General features: G+C 35.4%; 2 protein-coding genes across 4 annotated transcripts; one reads left to right on the top strand and one right to left on the bottom strand.

Moving 5' to 3' along the window:
• Window positions 1-2,630: 2,630 nt before the first annotated feature.
• On the top strand, window positions 2,631-5,455 carry LOC140742313 (THAP domain-containing protein 2-like). 2 transcript variants are annotated; one of them, XM_073073200.1, is made up of 4 exons: window positions 2,631-2,799; window positions 3,482-3,659; window positions 4,109-4,184; window positions 4,592-5,455. In XM_073073200.1, the coding sequence occupies exons 1-4, from the start codon at window positions 2,729-2,731 to the stop codon at window positions 4,600-4,602; spliced, it is 336 nt and encodes a 111-aa protein (XP_072929301.1). In that variant the 5' UTR covers window positions 2,631-2,728; the 3' UTR covers window positions 4,603-5,455. The 2 variants fall into 2 exon arrangements, with proteins under 2 accessions (XP_072929301.1, XP_072929300.1); XM_073073199.1 differs by having other exon boundaries at window positions 4,658-5,455.
• A 1,850-nt stretch (window positions 5,456-7,305) lies between these two features.
• On the bottom strand, window positions 7,306-18,826 carry eIF4B (eukaryotic translation initiation factor 4B). Of its 2 annotated transcripts, none has more exons than XM_073073220.1 (14): window positions 18,754-18,826; window positions 18,164-18,274; window positions 17,076-17,269; window positions 15,932-16,039; window positions 15,552-15,640; window positions 14,011-14,129; window positions 12,143-12,260; window positions 11,397-11,474; window positions 10,988-11,061; window positions 10,288-10,468; window positions 9,765-9,849; window positions 9,638-9,683; window positions 8,851-9,545; window positions 7,306-8,363 (listed from the first exon to the last, which is right to left on the bottom strand). In XM_073073220.1, exons 1-14 carry the CDS (start codon window positions 18,764-18,766, stop codon window positions 8,298-8,300), a joined length of 1,977 nt encoding a protein of 658 aa, XP_072929321.1. In that variant the 5' UTR covers window positions 18,767-18,826; the 3' UTR covers window positions 7,306-8,297. The 2 variants fall into 2 exon arrangements, with proteins under 2 accessions (XP_072929321.1, XP_072929320.1); XM_073073219.1 differs by having other exon boundaries at window positions 11,397-11,477.
• Window positions 18,827-19,019: the final 193 nt, after the last annotated feature.

The raw sequence follows: 19,019 nt of genomic DNA on the forward strand, positions 1-19,019 counted from the left end.
TAATAAATGTTTAAGCAATATTTATTTTGTATTAAATCTTTTTTCCGTAGACATCTTGTTTTATTTTGTTGACTAAATTTATGGACGACACGGTAGATTTTGATAATGATGATTCGGCGACTTTTTTACCAAAACATTCGCAGAGCACTAGTAAAATAAATCTAGACGATCGATTTCTCGAAAATCTATCTTCGATTTTTCGATTTCAAAATCGATTTTTATAGCAGAACCGAATCGACTTTTGAAACGATTTTCTCTCTGACGGAGAATTAACAATGTACATCTCTAAATCTTTCTTGACAAGTGTCAGTCGATCGGATAAAAGTGGCACGCTTGGTTTTCATACAAATGAAGGTACATGTGTCATCTATTTAGATATAGGTCTGTGGTGTTGAAATTCTTGAGTTAATGTTAGTCTTGTAGACCTTCGATGCTATTACGAAGCTCGAAATTGATTTTATGAACTGTTAAAAGATAAATTATACATTAATATTTTATCTGTAATTGGTTAGTTTTTTAAAATATTGCATGGATTGTGGTAGAGTTTAATGCTCTAATTCAAATAAATTAATTTAATGTAATCATATTGTTTTTTTAATACCCTAAAATAAAATAAAACACCCTACTGGGAGCATACACATACGCTAATAAATAAATATTTGAGTAATTTAATTGGCCTTTATTTTTGTGAGTATAAATGAGGTGTTCTCTACAATCAGCTAAAGTAATGGTGTTATTAAAACGAAGAATCTATCCAAAATGACTACAGACCTGACCTTGTTGCAAGCATCATACGTAGAAGTGGCGTAGAGTAGGTTGATGAATTTACGCCGCCTTGCGTTCTAAAAAAAGGCTGGCAAAACAAAATGCCTTCGTATTTGTAAAACTTCCCGGCGTCCTTTTTGACCGCCCAGGATCTCAAGTCAAATTTTAAAGGCCTGTCTATAGAAAATACAAATTATATAATACGAAAAAGTTCCGTGACAAGAAAAAACCTCTATTTTTTTATGCAGTCCATCTGATGGTATGTGGCTGGGGTCCGTAGGCGGCAGTGCCAATGGACCCCAGATTCTTACCTGAGGTCAGACACAGATGCGCCGCTCTGAAAACAAAGCTGGAACGCCTCAGAAAAGTATTCCTTACCATCCTTACCCTGCGCTTAACACTGCTGTCATTAGGTAGAAATGGCTGCGACGGTGGTTGAACCACAAAGAGTTCTAAAACCTTCTGATTGTTATTTGTTATGTGTCATTTTGCCGCCTGGGGGCCTGTGCCCCGGCATGCTACGCATCTGAACAGAAAGGGCGAACATAAATTTGTAACAAAGCATTTATATAGTGCTTGTATAATTAAGCAGTGGGGAGATGCGGTGACAGATGAACAAGGAGAGGAAGAGGATTTATTTTTGGCGGGAAGTCATAAGTGTCATTATTATCATATATATTCCGCGCCAAACTGCAAGTCCGCTCTGAATACAGAAATGAGTCGCATCGCCATAGCAAATTGTATGACTACGCCTGCTCGCAACAACTTTAGAACGGACAGACTGACTCACGGACTGACTCGGACGGTAGTCATATCATATACTAGTCTTGTGTTAACGACCACAGTACAAGACGACAATAATAATTATAAATTATTATTGTTCCCGGTTTTTTCAAAGCTTGCTAAGTGTGTAGATGCGTATTTACAATATAAAACTGAAACCAGAGCTCAGACTACAGAATAGTTTGATATTATGTAATTTTTAACATTAAAATTAATTACAGTATTTTTCATACACTGTCAAATTGTCATACAGTATACAGTAAATGCAGTAAAATAAAGTAAAATTACAGTAAATCTCCTGTAATTACAGTGCACCTGGCAACACTGTATGATACTGACGTACGTAGATTGGCAATTCGAAAGAGTCAGAGCATAGTATAGTATACGCATGTGTGCTAGTTAGAGCGAAATAGACAGGCAAGACAATTCACATATAGACTATAGACTTACAGCCTGTATCAGCCCATAGAGTATTATTATATACATGTTAGTATTATTATATACATGTTATAGAGAGGAAACTCTACGTATTTTTTGTCTCCCCTAAAGCGCCCCTAGTGGCCTGCCCCAGAACTACTCATGGGTACATATCTATAGATACCTATTAGATATTCATTATTCATTATATGTATTAAAATTAGGTAAATTATAAGTTGTATCTCCAAAACACGAACTATAAATGACTGTGTTCCAAAGATTCACATTTGCATTATACTTTTTTCTTTCTCAATTTTGATACAAGGACAAAACTACATTTACATACTTTATAAAATTTCAAAAAGATACAAAAATTTGTGACGATGTGAATCTTCGAATCACGCTCCTTTACAGTTGATGTTAAAGATACAACTTACGTGGGAGGCATCAAATATGTACAGTTGTCACAACTCTGAAGTGCAAAAACAACTATTTAAATTAGAAACGACTAACGAAGTTGCGGACATTTGACAACAGACACATTATTTTGACGGTTAACTGTCACTCCGTCGCCATTTTAATTTGAAGCTTCTGGGGCGAGTCGTTACGTGGCGCTAGTATCTACACAAAAAGTAATTTTTTATTTTGTAATTTTGTATGGAAGTGTGCCCCCCTGTATCAGCCTAATGTTTGTTATGGTCATAGGTTATGGTAGAAATAGATCTCACTTATTTATAGCAGTGTTTAGTAGAAGTGATTGATCATGGTTACGTGTGCTGTGCCTGGATGTAACTCATCCAAGAAAGAAAACCCACAGAAATACACATTTCACATGTAAGTACTACATCAATTGTTTAGCTGATTAAATGCAATATTTTACATTTATTACCAAAAGTGTTATACACCAAAAGATGGGAAAAAAAAGAAGTTTTATCACATATCATTTATCACACTAGTATTCCTAGTTCCTATTTCTAATCAATTTTTTGGTGTTGCGGATTTACAATATCGATAAAAAATTATCGATATTTTCAATTCTAAAGTATTTAGTTTGAACAGGTTGAGTGCAACTTAATATAAAAACTAAATATAAAATATTATCCGACCTCACTTTTTATTATGGTTAGAGTTATTTTTTTTGAGTGATTTTATATATGTAAATTTTGATAATGTCTTGATAAACTTATTTTTTTAAGGTATATCATAGGCCAATTTATACTAATATTACACAGAGGTAAAGTTTGTAACTGTTTGTTTGTAAGGGCTAATTTTCGGAAATACTGAACAGATCATGAACATTCTTTCACAGTCAGAAAGCTACTTAAAATTATTTAAGGTATACATTTTCAGTTATATGTATGGCAGGTTATGTTTTTTTAAACGCGTGCAAAGCCGCGGGTGCTGCTAGTATCTTTATAAAACCATCCATAAGCTGTCGTGTAGGGTTACCATATTGAAACCACACTATATATCATGTAATATATTTATAAATTTTGGATTTTATCCTTTATTTCAGATTTCCTAAGAGTATAGATGTTCGACAAAAATGGTTGAAAATGGTAGATAGAAAGGATTGGGTTCCTAAAAGAAATTCAACTATATGTAGCAAGCATTTTGAATCAAAATGTTTCCCTTATCGAGGTTCACAAAGAAAAAAGCTATGCTCTGGATCAGTACCTACATTATTTATGCCCGTATGTTTTTTAAATACATAGTATAATATGTATAGTTATGGGCTCCTTAAGCGAATATAGACTTTAAATTTGTTTTAAATGTATACAGGGTGAATTTTTCAAAAGGGCCTTCAAGGCCAACTCTGAATCTATAAGGGTAAGCGAAAAATATGGAAATGAGGTACCAGGCCAATTCTAATAAAAACAAAAACTGCATCATTAGTTTTTAAAAAATATTTTTCCCAAGCCGGGAATCGAACGAGTTCATTTAAAGAAAAAAAACTCACCTTGTATTATTTCACCATCGGATAGTGTTACTAATAAGGATTAAATTTTGGAATGTAATTATGAACGACAATGCAAAGTTTTTTACTTTTGCTTTTGCTTGTCTTTTTTTGTGAATGTTATAATAATAACTTTTTGTTAATTTTCTGTTTATTTTATAACAAATATGTATATATTTCTTGCAGGTTGTATTAAAACCAATACGTAAAGCATCGACATACATTTATAGAAATATATCTCCAGTGCCCTGTACTTCTGCAGGTAACGTTACTAATTTAGACAATGCTCTGAGGGAGAAGAAATTGAAGAAAATTATTGAAGCGCTTAAAAAACGCTTACATATTAAACAAAAAATGCTGAAAAATTTAAGAGCACAAAAACTTCGTTCTGATAGAAAAGTATTATATTTGTCTCAATTTATAAAAGTGCATTTAACTGCCGTTCATAACTATCCTCACATAGATAGACAGTTGCCAATAGAATGATTGTTATATTTAAAATATCAAGCACCCCACGCTTTTTACTCCGAATTGAATTGTTTCGTTAATAACTTAAATTTTGTTATAATTTTATTCTGAGGCGATTCATTATGATTGATTGTTTGATCTTCTACTACTGTAATATTAAACTCTTTGTCATTTAAAATATTTTCTATATTGCCCACCTAGATGTTCCATAAAGAAAGAACAGTATGTAAGATTTTTAAATGACTTTACCAAGAAATACCATCTTAGGTGGTGATTTTAATGCCAAGAATACCTACTGGGGCTCGAGATTAACAACTCCCAAAGGCAAAGAACTATTCAATGCCTTGAAAGAGTAACACGGCGAAGTTATATCAACAGGAAATCTCACCTCAAGAAAACACGGGATGAGCTGGAGCATTGGCTGCTTGGGAAACATTCCTCACTGTCTATATACAACAAAATATTGTTATATAAACAAGTCCTAATGCCAGTATGGACATATGGTATTCAACTCTGGAGCTGTACCAAAAAGAGCAATTCAGATATTATACAAAGATTCCAAAACAAAGAACTTAGTGGTATTGCAAATGCACCTTGGTATGTAAGAAAGGAAGATTTACATCGGGACCCTCAAGTAGACCTTGTTAAAAAGTGATTAGTACCTATGCACAAGGTCATCAAAAAAGACTTAACCATCACGTCAATATCGAGGCGATCCAGCTCCTCCGTACGACGGACCTAGTGAGAAGACTCAAACGGACCAAACCCTTTGAGTTAGTGATATGACTCAGTGTAGTGTTAGTGAAATAGTGATAAGTAAACATTATAGAACACAAGAACAATGTGTCTACTCCCTTATTTGATAAGACAAAGAAGTGCAGTGTCAGAGGACGCCAACTTCATTTTACGATTATTTAGCAATTTAAGTTAGCGTAGAATTACTCATTAGTCTTAAATTAGGCTAGATTGTAAATATAAAGTACCTTACTACTCCCTTGGAAAAATATATATATATACAAAAAAATATATTTTTTCTAGTTTTTAGTTTGATTAGCAATAAAAGAGTGTTTTTTTAAACTATTATTTACAACAAAAAAACCAAAACAACCAAAGCTAATAAAAGCGTGTTAATATTAGACGCACGTCATGTTTTAAAATTAATTAGAAATACATTGTTCGGTTAGCAGCTCAACTGCTAAGCAATTATGTTGCTTCAACACCAGAATTCATAAAAAATATAAATAACATATCTTTCATTCTCGTAATTTATTAAGTTAGGGTTTAAAAAAACCCTTAAAGCGAAGCAATTTCGGTCACTTAATTTAAAAGCTGAATGTGATGAAATTTTCCCCATAAAAATACATATAACGGACAAGCCCTGATTGGTAGTCGAAGAAAAGTTGGATTCATCGGCGTATTGGCGAATTTAGTAGTTTTGATGTTGCTATATATCGATCTCATTAAGTTAGAAAAATTAAAGTTCTGTAAAAGTAACAGTCTGACTTATAAATTGTCTCAGGACCATTTGGAGGCTTTTTTCAGCGTAGTGCATGCTAGAGAGTTTCAATAATAATCCCACTGGTAGACAATTGTATATCAGCATACAAACTTGATGTGTCATGTGGAAGTACAAATCAGCATAGATAAATACTAATTTATGCAAATCAGCGAAAGAGCTAATTGTTCACCATTACTGAAAATAAGCATGCTTCAAACCCGACGATCAACTATAGACAAAATAAACATTACAAGAGGTCTTTATGCAATAACTACGCCAAAAGAGACGTGATTACTAGTCCATGTGAAATTGGTCAGGAAGATTCTGATTTCATATCATCAATGCCGTGGATGTGTAATGGTATGAAATCAGTAATCACCTCGATTGTGGAATGCATATGTGGTTACTATGTGAAAGAATTCGCAAAGAAAATGCGAGCCGTACCTATTTCTCTTTATGGAGAAGTTAGAGAAGGTTCACTTATACACATAAAAGACATAGGTATCCATATCCATCCCAATTTATTTTTTAAATAGTTCTTAAGTCTGAACAAGTTTTCCGGAAATATATAAAAGGGAATAATGTAAATAAAAATATATTTCAAAAATTTGTAAATAATTGCCTTGTACTTTGTACTACAAATATTTACTAAAAAGTAACAATTGAAAAATATTTTATTATCAGCATAAAATATGAAGCAAAGTTGTCTTCCATGAAGCAAAGTTGCAAAATATAGTAAGGAAAGCTTGCGAGATTTTTATAATAAAGTAATCATCTTTAGAGGAAAATAAAAATATTATTTTGATGAGTAATGTTCATAGCTTTTTTTAACGCCCTTACACTTGTCAATAGTTATAAAAGATATGAAAACTCAATAAACTGCATCAATTTAATATACAGGTAGCAAGTAAACAATTTATTTGACACATACTTACCTGCGCTCATTTTTTTTTCTTTATTTTATTTATTTCCAGTCTTCATCAGTATAATCAATCTTTAGCGATTGTATCATGTTTAAGTGAAGTTATCAACAACATATTTGTTATTGATATTTAATCGATATCGATACATTGTGAGGAGTAGCACTAGCAAAGCACACATCAGCATTTCATACAAACAAACAATCGGTTTTTAGTCTTGCTTGATATTGAGCTAATCTCAGGACAATAACTATAGCAGTTATTGTTCTGAGGTCAATCTACCCTCCGCCAGTAGGGTAATCTATCTATGGTAGACGTCATTGCTTCGAAAAAAACGGTGTTATCCTAACAACTAACAAACAACTAAACAAACTAATGTCACCTTTCATTGAAAGTTATCTTGAACTTGGTTTTTTTTTAATCTTTTATAAACATTTAATTTTATCCTTTACAAACGTTTAATAGGAAAAATATTAAAAGAAAAATAATAAAACATCTTTGGCTGTAAAAAGAGTAATTTATTTATAATTCACAATTAAGACAAAATGTACCAAACAAAAAATCAGATGAAATTACAAATAAACATTTCACGCCATATGCTATTAGACCAATAAGAATATCCTTGTGACCAGGCCCTAACCTGTTATATTTAAGGTACTTTTAATTTCAATATCTATTAGGATTTATTTGCATTGAAGGCAGGCAAGATAGCAGTAATACATACTTGCAAACTATTTTGACGCCTTAGTAGCATTTGATAAACAAAATGTGAGTGTAAAGATAAATAATACAATTAACATTCTAATAATAATCTAAATCGACTAAATATTTAATATAGACATATTCTAAAATAAAGAAATAAGATTCCCTATGGTGGCATTGCAATATTTTGCAGTGAAATTCACTAAAAAAAAGAGACAACATTACAATAATGTTCAATAGTAATACAATATTCACAAATAAAGTAACTCGGTGAGCAGCACCTGTACTAAATACCTGTTCATGGAAATAATTACTTAATTTCCATAGCTTTCGGCCCGTTTGTCTTGTAACCGCTCAATAACAAACTTATAGAAAAATTTACACCAATCAGTACATGGTCACATTATAACGGGCCCCAGCCTTCACTGCGACATCTTGGCAAACTATAAAAATGAGGAATTATTAGGAAAAAGTAGTGCTAGGAATGCGCGCATAGGAGATGATACTTATCGTTAATCACAAAGCAGTCTCAGGAAGAGCTTGTCGCGTCGGATGCCGCATCGAAGACTGGGGCCGGCTTCGACGCAGTGTGAGCATATAGCAACCCTAATATACACGTATACCACACCGCACTAATGACTAATCGAGTCCTATTACATAGCACAATTTAAGATAGTCAGGTGCTTTAGCGAGACACGCTATAGACACTTGATACTCGTAAATTTACACTTTACACTCAGTCAGTAAAACGGACACTGTAATAAGGAGGATGCCGTGGTTCTGCGTGTTAGTCGGATCCGCCGTCGTCGTCGGCGTCTTCTAAGAAGCTAAATTTATTCGATGCTACGAAGTTCTGGAAAAAGAAAAGCAAGTTAGTATGCAGCTCACTTTCATCAAATCAATTCAATACATAAGTGAAAATTAGAAAATTTATTATAAGTAGTTTGTCCAGCGCTGGAGATTAGAGATTCGAATCTCAGGCTAGTTATCAATTGCGTGTGTCGTATGTGAAGTCTACTAATCAGCACTTGGCCTAAACCATTCTGACTTTAAGAGAAGGGCCTACAAGTGGGGGCAGTAATGGAATACCGACGTTACTTTACAGACATACTACTAGCTGACCCGGCAAACGTTGTGTTGACATATAAATAAAAAGATGTTAAGTGTGAAGAACCATTATCATTTAGGGGTATGAAAAAAAGATAGTAGCCGATTCTCAGACCTACTGAATATACATTTTTTTGAAAATCGGTAAAGTCGTTTCGGAGGACTACGGTAAGTAACACTGTGACACGAGAATTGTATATATAAGATTATACGTATTACACAAGTTGTCGTACCGGTTTCTCCTGTTCCTTCAGCTTGGGCAGCGGCCGGTCGGGCTCGGGCTCGTCGCGGCGGTCGCGCGAGCGGCTCGGACGGGCGCGGCCGTTCCGCTCGGTGCGCTTCTCCGCGGACGGGTCGCGCGAGCGCCGGTCGCGCGAGTCTCGCCTGTCGCTGGAGTTGCGTCGCTCGCCTGAGTCGCGCCGCTCGCGTCTATCGGGAGAGTCGCGCCGCTCGCGTCTTTCGGGCGAGTGGCCCCGGTCGCGCGAGTCGCGACGCTCCCGCGAATCGCGTCGGTCTCGTGAACCGCGTCGCTCTGGTGAGTCGCGTCGCTCTCGCGAATCGCGACGATCCCGCGAGTCGCGACGGTCGCGCGAGTCGCGCCTTTCGCCTGCGTACTCCCGATCGTCTCTGTTGTCGCGACGATCGCGATCGTCTCTGTGCTCGCGTCTGTCGTCGTCCCTGTAATCGCGACGATCCCTGTCGTCGACGCGGCGGTCCCTGTCGTCCCTGTCGCGGCGGTCGCGGTCGTCCCGGTCGCGTCTGTCGTCCCGGTTGTAGTCGCGCCTGTCCCTGTCGTCGCGCGAGTAGTCGCGCCGATCTCTGTCGTCCCGCGAGTAGTCGCGCCGATCGTTCTTGTCTTTAGAATAATCGCGTCGATCCTTATTATCCCTATTATAGCTGCGCGAGTCTCTTCCACGGTCGCGATCGTCTGTAAAAGCATATAAATGATGAATGAATGAAAAATTATTAATGAACAATTGATACATCAAATAATACTTCAGTCAATCGATTGATCCTTACCGCGCCTCGGCGCTGTTCCAGCACGACGGTCTCCGGAATGATCATTCTGTAACAAAATATTCCGTTGTTTATCAAAATATTATAATAAAACCTTACGTGTACTTTAAATGTTTTTAATGTTACATACTCTACGTCCCCAACGTTCTTTCTCCTCAGTCGCACGTCGGGCTTCTTCCTCTTGTTTCCGCAAACGCTCTTCAATCTCGCGTTCCCTAATTAAAAATTTAAACATTAAATATCGATATAATTCACATTATCATTACGATCGTATAGTAATGATGTCATGTTTTAATTTTATTATAATTGTCATGTAGGTATAGAGCGACCGAATTGCATATATAATTGATGTGATCCGGTGTCTAGTTAACCTTTCGTTTACTATAGCACATTAGTATTTATCATACTTGCAACAATTCTAATAAAGTATTAAAACTATTGCATTATGTGCAGAGTTATTATAATTTTGTTTTAATTAATACTTCACAATTATTCTTGCAAAACAAGCTATTTAAAAAAATATATCTTGCCACTTTGATGACAATTAATTTATATTTTTTTAAGTATTAACAAACTATTGATATAAATTTAGATATGTATAGGTATTGTCTTGTACATATTAGCGAGTGAGAGTGTAATTGAAATGCACTTACTTGGATGCAGTATCCACTGGCTTAGCAGCTCCGAACACCTTTTCGGCAGACACAGGTTTAGGTACATTCTTGTCTTTGTCGTCCAGAGGTGCTCCGTCAGCCGGCTTTGTGGGTACTTCGGGCTCGCGCGGTACAGTCCGAGGCAATAGGTTCAGTTTCGGTCGTTCCCGAGGCTTCACATCTGTATATTATATGAGAATTAATGTAGGTGTCTTAGATACAAGTGTTACAATAAATGACTTGTTAGTAAATAAGCCATGGGTGTAAGTAATAATGAATAAAGATGGGTAGAATATGAACATGATACTGTAAAACAAGAAAAACTTTAAAACCATTTTTAAGATAATGATGTTGAATTGGATATTTATATTAATTAATTGATGTACAATAAAGTGCATTTATTAAAATTGTATTTACAATGACAATCATACTTGGTTGCTAGTTATCAAATAGTAATGTGGTCTTATGTGATTTACATAATTATTAAATTTAATACTTCATTATTCTTTCAAGCACTGCTTAAAGTAATATAAACAAATTATAGTTTAGTTAATATTATGAGCATTAAATAATGAATCTGTTATACAGTTATAAGTTTTCTACTAACTTCTATAGAAACATACAATATTTAGAATGATCATGAAAATCTGCAGTCATAATGAAAATTGGATGACATAATAAATGTAGGAACAATATACACCTTCCCTCGGCGGATCGCGTTCTCGGTCCCGCTCCCCGAAGCCTCTGGAGCCGAAACCTCTGCTTTCGCGACCCCTATACAAACAGGATACACATGTGGAAATCTTAATACTAGTTATTAGCTATATACAACACTCAAAAAATGTGTGAGTTTAAGAATCAATATGTATTTTTTTTGCTACAAATGCCAAAAAGTTATTATTATAATGATGATCTGATTGCATTAGGTGATTGAATCGGAGACATTTTTAAATTTACTTTTCTTAATAATTATCCATAAAGTGGCAGTAAATTGTGTTTCTTTTTAAGAAATTTTGTTTATTAGAGCTAAAAAAAATGGCAGTGAGAAGTTTGAGCTTTACAATAAACTTATGTGGTCTGAGATTTATTGACAGTAATCATGAACTTACCCAAAACCGCCCCCGCCCTCCCTGTCAGCAGTTCGGAAGCCGTCGCGGCCGCCGTACCCACTGCGCTCACTTCTGCCGCTGCTGAATAGTCAATTATAGTTAATATACTTAGTAGTTATAGTAAGTTAAAGTTAGAAGTAATTGTAGTTAGTCCTCAATGGGTAGAAACAAGATTCGGGTTAATTATGTGGTCCTAGGCTTTTGCCTATTTCGATTATGACGATATACAAATATTTTTCATTTACACCACAAAATATTGTTACATCATGGAAAAAAGTAGAACCACTAGAAAAAAAATTAATAGATTTGTACCGCTCCGCCACACGGGTTGTCTGTAGTCTGTATTGACTGTAATTACTTTATTTAATACTAATTTGATACGATTTAATATTAGGTATTAATTTGATTTGAAGTAGAGATAGCCTAGTGGTTAAGAAACGCGGCTTCTCGATCTAGGGGTTCGAGGTTCAAATCTCAGGTACCTTTGATTTTTCAAAGTTATGTGCGTATTAGAAATTAATTATCACTTGCTATACGGTAAAGGAAAATATCGTGACGAAACCTGCATATCGGAGAGATTTTATAAAAAAAATCTCAAAGGTATGTGAAGTCTACCAATACGCACTTGGCCAGTGCGGTGGACTATGACCTAATCACTCTTATTCTGAGAGGAGACCCGTGCCCAGCAGGGGGACAGTAATGGGTTGATGATGAATAAAAGCGTGTTAAAAGAAAACGTGTCTCACCGCTCCTCCCCGAAGCGCTCGCGGCCGAAGGAGTCGCGGCCGCCGTAGGGCGCGCGCGCCGGCTCGGGCGCCGCGCGCTCCGCGTCGCGCCACGCGCCCGGACGGTTGTCCGCGCTCGCTGCAACACACGCAATGTGACTGAACCACTTATTTTTATACATCACTTACATAAAGGTTACCCTAATACAGACTATAGACTCTCACGAAGCATTAATAAAACGGTTATTTTATTGTAACTTAGAAAGTAAGCTTTGCGAAGACATAAATTAAGATGTATTTATCATTATTATTTTAAACTTTTCTACTTCATTTATCATTTTTTTTATTTCTTATCAGCATTTTTTTTACTCCCGTTTTCTAATGGTATTTAAACGTGACGTTCTTATCGTTACGACGTGGATCGTATGCCAATTTATTTTGCTTCACAATCATCTGTCTAGCATAGTGGCCTCATTGTGCTTTGATGTAACAAAGTTGTAATACTTTTCTGTTATTAATGCTAATGCTAGTGCCTACCATCGTTTAAATTTAAATAAAGAAGATCGAATTTTGTTTACTTACATACTGAACTGAATGGTAAACATACTGAACCAGTATTGTGAACATTGTCATGTTTTAAGTGATTAATATACAAATTCACAAAACTTTCGTAGTTTTTTCAAAAATAATGTTCATCATAAATGAAATAGTCACTCAGTATTGAGCGATTTTGGTGAGAGGAGCGAGCTAAAGATTAGTCTGAATTGAGTTACGGCATCGCCGCGTCACTGATCGTACTAAAACAGCCGGCAGAGGAAATTTCCAAGAGCATCTAGACTACATCTCGTCCAAAGAGTCCTAGACTAAGTACTAGAGCCCTGTTTTCTGGTATCCCACCGTCGTTATTAACAACGCTCTCCGTCTAGGAGAGTATGAAACACCAAGACTGGCTGCCACTACTCAGACCTTCCCGAGATAGAGGGAGTAACAAAGATCATCAAGGACATACCTTATACAAATAAATAAACACATCCATTTGCAATAGTTATACATGATTCAGAAATGTAGAAATAAACTGCATTATTTGCAACGTCTATTGATTTCCGATTTAAGGTTTATACCAAAAATATTGATGATTTATGTACTCTGTGTGTATATCCCAAGAGTGACATTCCAGCTCACTCCACACCAAAAATTACTCAATAATCATCATTGTGACTATTATAATTTTTTTAATTAAGAAATGTTCAAAAGTGACAATTTTGTAAATTGTGTAATTCTTGTGATTACTGCTGGCCTAGCCATATGTGGCAGCTGGCTTACCATTATATGGTCTACAAGCTTACTTGCTATTAATTATAATTACTGATTAATTAATTATGTAGAGAGATAGTGGCGGACTAAGGTCGTTAGAGGCCCGAGGCGAAAAGTTAAATAAGATACCCAATCTAAGAAGTTAATTTAAATATATACGCTTTTACAAATATCCACAAGAGAACCTGTACACATTTGGAGGCGCTCCATAACCAGATGCTTAAGGCGGATCGCCTCAGTGACCCACCCTTAGTCCACCAGTGCAGAAAAAAAAAACGCTTTCTACAATCACGGCCTACACTAGGATTCCCGGTATCGTGGGTGCCATGGACAGACACAAAGACGAATACACAAACATCCAGGTCCAGAAACAGAAACCTAAATTCATCATTTAGAAATCTGTCTGGCCGGGGATCGAACCCAGAACCCTTTACGGGTTAGACCGGCATGGTGACCGCTCCGCCACGTGGGTCGGCATAGAGGTAGAGGTGTTGTTCATATGGTTAAAAATGGCCTATTTTAAATATTATCATAAAAAATATTCATGTGATAAATAAGTGAAGGTATATACGTACATTCCCGTTCGCGGTCCCGCTCGCGCTCGCGCTCGGGGTTGCGCGCGCGCGGCTGCGGCTCGGGCACGGCGCGCGGCCCCGAGCGCCAGTCGCCCATCGTGCGCTCCGGGTCGTAGTCCCTGTGCACACACCGCTGTTACACTCTAGCCAATATCATACATACACTAACATGTTTACAAGATTTGTGTTTGGATAAAGTGCACCATAAAAGTCAAAACACATCCAGACTACTCGGGACAATATACACTATTCAATATATTATACAATCAAAGACATAAAAATCAAATTGAGAAACTATTTTACATGGAGCTAATATAATAGGTTTTAAACGCATTAATTGAGATATATTCGTTTTAAGACACTTATTATACTAAATTGTTAAGAAAACTTGTGTTGCGACATGGTTCAACTCAATACTACTTTGAAAGACTTGTTATATTCCTACTGATCATCTATATGATAACAATTGTAATTAATAAGTTAATAACCATAAAATCTAATCTAAATCTACCTAGATGTTTTGCTAATGATGACAACAACCACTTAAATCTGATGGGTTGCACTATTATCTATACTTACAGTAAAAATAAGGAATGCTATGTATGTACATTTATGTTAACAATGACTATAATTCCTTGGTATAGTAATAAGTAATAACCATATGCAAATTTATTTTTACCTATGCATTTATAATTTACACGGGTTTAGAACAAATCGCATAACCAATTGGTATTAATATAGTTATGTAAATGTATTGTATAATTAAGTAACTATGACATGTGGCAATAGCAATAATCCCCTATAGAAACATAATATTGAATACAAGAGTATAAAATAGAAGAAATAAAATTAGTGTTTAATGCCCATTAGTAATAATGCTAATAGTCCATTTTAACCAATCTATTGCCTGCTAGCTCCAAAATTCATCAAATCAGGCAAAAATTGACGAAATTCACTTTGGTAGACAAAAATTGGTTAAGGTATTATTTATAACTAACAGGCCTCGATGGTTAAGATATTATTTATAACTAACAGGCCTAAGCAATTAACTGCAACCGTAATAAATAATAAGTGACCAAATCAGTTTGGTTACATAATATGGTAAGTTATTAGGCTATGTGCCTTGCGTCTTGTTGTCCAAAATTAAATGTAATTACAAAGTAGGTACACTAAAATCTTTATATCTTAATCAATAAACTTAATATAGCTATAGATTGGGATGCCTGTACATGAGGAACATAATAAAACTATTCATACTATCTATATAAACAATTTGTTGATAACAATAACATCCTCAATACATTACTTTTATTGAATTAACCTAAGGTAGGTAATACTTCTTATATCATAGAAAATTGTGAAAAATTTGTGGTACAAAAACCTATTATTTTTATTAGAAGACGATACTACTGTATCCATGTAAAATTACTATAGAACATAATAAGAAACCCTTTTCCCAGGTACGTATTCAAACGCGTGCAGCTGGCAGTCCAAACAATAAGCATAACAAAAGTATCATTTGCTAATAATAATATTTTTACCTCTCCCGGTCGGATCTGCCCCCCCGGCCCATACGACGGTCGTTGTCTTGTGTCGCGACGTCTATTCTTATCCTTCTACCACCTATTGTCTGTTGATAAAAAAATTGCTTAGAATAAGTCCATAAAAGAACAGTATTTACAATACACAATAATACAATGAACGCTTGTTTAACTTTAATCTTTATGTACAGTTGGGAAAACCAAGTTATTTTTTCATTTAAACATAGCTACAAACATTTAATTACTGTTATTTACTGATAAACTAAGTTGCTAAAATTGAATAGTTATGTAATCATTGGGAAAACCAAGTTATTTTTAATATATCTATTGTGTGGTTCTCTAAAAGATAAAAGTAGTGGCTAATAAATTAGGATACTTACCAAATCAAGCATATTCATGGCATTGATAAGACTGTCTCTATCTTCGAAGTCTACATAACCGTAACCTTTGAGGCGATCGCCTTCTCTAGGCAGCCTCAAGTTGGTAATCTGTCATAAGAAAAAGTAAATAAATCTCTTTGTTTAAGGTTTATAGTATTCTTGTTATAATGTTCCTATTATATACAGTCATCATACCACTAAATACATGTTATGGAAAAGACCTTAAGAAATTATACTAAGTGTTAGTTCTTGAAAGTGTGGTAGCATGGATACATAAAGTAGATCGATATTATAAATATGAATGGAAGCAAAATTATTAAGTTATTACTACGTTACTTAAACTTTCTGTGGTTTAATATGTTTAGTAGCAGTGGTTCGATTGCATTACAAAACTTGTTTTGCTTCAAACACTATTGCGAAATTGTCATACAGTCATTGATATTATCTATTCTTTTGTGATCAGCTTTTGTTACAATCATGTGGTGATTATCACAGATAGCAGAGTACGAACAACCTACATCTCAAATAATATTGTATGCTTCCTTACTACTTCATTGTTGTATTAAAATAATTTTAACGATTCATGAAATAAAATCGTGCACACTAACTGTATTGGAAATAATATTCCAAATTCAATATAGTTAAACACACTTCAATAAATTTGTTATAAATTATCTGTAGGGTTCAGTAGACTTAATAAATAGAATAAGGCACAATAGTTTCGTTTCGTATTAATAATATGGCAATACATTAAGTATAGGAAACAATCATTTATTACATACTAAAGGCAATGATTATACTTTATGTTATTGTAAAGCAGTGATAGCTTAGTGGTTCAGAAACTCGGCCTCTTGATCGAGGGGTCAGAGATTCAAATCCCAGGCACTTACCTCTGAATTTTCAAAGATATGAGCGTATTAGAAATTAATTATCACTTGCTAAACGGTGAAGGAAAACACTGTGAGGAAACCTGTGTACATGAGAGATTTATAAAAAAAAATCTCAAATGTATGTGAAGTCTACCAACACGCACTTGGTCAGCGCGGTGGACTATGGTCCAATCCTTCTCATTATGAGAGGAGACCCGTGCCCAGCGGTGGGACAGTAATGGGTTGTTGATGATGATAACTATAAAAGATCTAACCTTAAGTCCAGTGAAGAGCTCCGTGATGGCGCTTTCATCGACATCGTAAGGCAAGTTGGAGATGTGTGCAATGAAGGGCGGGCGGCGCGGTATGGACTCATCGTCGACTGCGAGCCCGCCGCGGGCCGCTCGGGACGCCGACGGGAGCACCACGGGCGCACGAGGCCGAGATCCATAGGAATAGCTTTCCGTAGCTAGGTTTTGGAAGTGAAACAACCAAATTTTTACATATGAAGTATGTAGTAGGTGTTTACTAAAAGTTTAGCTAGAAATGCTGAGTTTAAATGAAGAATATTGAGTGTACTATGATAAAATTTAAATATGCCATGATTAATATACATGTTCGATTATCAAGTAATCTAGTTAACAATATGTGTATTGTAATCTAATAGCAACTTCATGCTTTATTTGAATTTATATTGTCATGATTCTTGATAACTTCAATAATATCGAGATTAGAATATTTTGTATGCAATTAACACAAAGACACATTGTTTAGAGCATTTTATGTACATCAAACTCATGTATTTGTAAATTTGTACATATATGTAGTTTACAGTAATATCGATTACACAATATGGTATTATATTACTTCATGTAAAAGTAGAAGTATTCTTATCTGTGTAGTACAGTATATAATTGTAATAACAATAGCTGTATTATAATGGCAAGTCATTAAAGCAAGTAACCCTCAGAATTGATAGGGAGCGTGCCAATGAAAGACTAGTCTGAATTGAGTTGTGACCGGAGTCATCTCGTAGATTGTGCTAAAAGTGCTGGTCACAGGAGTTTCCAACAGTAGCAGCATCTGTGTCTCGACCATAACCCGGTGTCCTAGACTTGACACTGCACTGTACTTTCTGGTTCCCCCACCTTCCTTATCCAGGAAGCATCCGGCTAGAATGTATATAAAACACATGTGACCTTTACTCAGACCTTCCCGGGGTGGAGAGAGCGACGAGCGCTCAGTGTGTGCACCCCAAGTACGAGATTAACATTGACGTGCCATTACCCTTTTAATCATCATTGGGTTTTAAACAGCTGTAGTAGTCGTAGTGAAAGAATAAATAGTAGTATAAAATACTCACGTTCCTCATCTACAGCATCCGCCCAATTGTTTATTGTAGGAATTGTAGTCGGCTCTGCAATAATGTCTGTGATGCTCGCCGGAATCCATTTTGCCTTCTTTGATTTCTTGCCTGCAAGGGTTACGTGAACGCAAATCAGATTACGGTGACAACGAAGGGCAAATAGAAGTAATAAATACGACTAGAGGGCAAGTAATGATGACGCATGGCGAGTGAACGACCTACTCCGATTTTGGAAAGCGATTATTAGTTGCCACAGCCAAGAGATAATTCGATTTTAGGAAACATATGGTCGAGTGATTTTTTTTAACATTTCTCGAAATCTTTATATAACCAACTATAGTAGCTATGAAAAATTAAAAGTTGGTTGTTCTAAAGTTAAGAAATGTGGCCACGCGGTAAATCCAAACGTCTGCAAAGGTGAAATGATGACACGTTAGCACAATTAAAATATGATTATAGGTACCAAAACTACTTCAGATGAAAATTCAAACACTAGCAAAGCGATATCTATCCAAAAAAGTGATAATAAATGGCAAAATCAAATAAAATTCGGTAGTTTTTCTTGTGACAAAATTAATTGAACTAACCTGTAGCGGCCATATTACAAGGCTGGGGCCAATGTTGCCACTGCCGTAACCCATTACACTACCATTTGGCATTTTAGCACCATTAGTGATACCAGTATTTTATTTTGTAATTATATATTAGAGCAAATACCGACTGCTAAAGTTTTTTTACATCTGTTTTATGTTTTTTGTTTTATATGCGATTAACACTACAATAAATATTATAATATAATACTATGAGATCAGAGAGCGTCATTGACTTATAATTTAAATTGATTTATTAATAA

The sequence above is a fragment of the Epargyreus clarus genome, unplaced genomic scaffold (genome assembly GCF_041222505.1).
Source record: "Epargyreus clarus isolate Ecla_fem2 unplaced genomic scaffold, WU_Ecla_fem_2.2 ptg000005l, whole genome shotgun sequence".
In the NCBI taxonomy this organism is placed as follows: domain Eukaryota; kingdom Metazoa; phylum Arthropoda; class Insecta; order Lepidoptera; family Hesperiidae; genus Epargyreus; species Epargyreus clarus.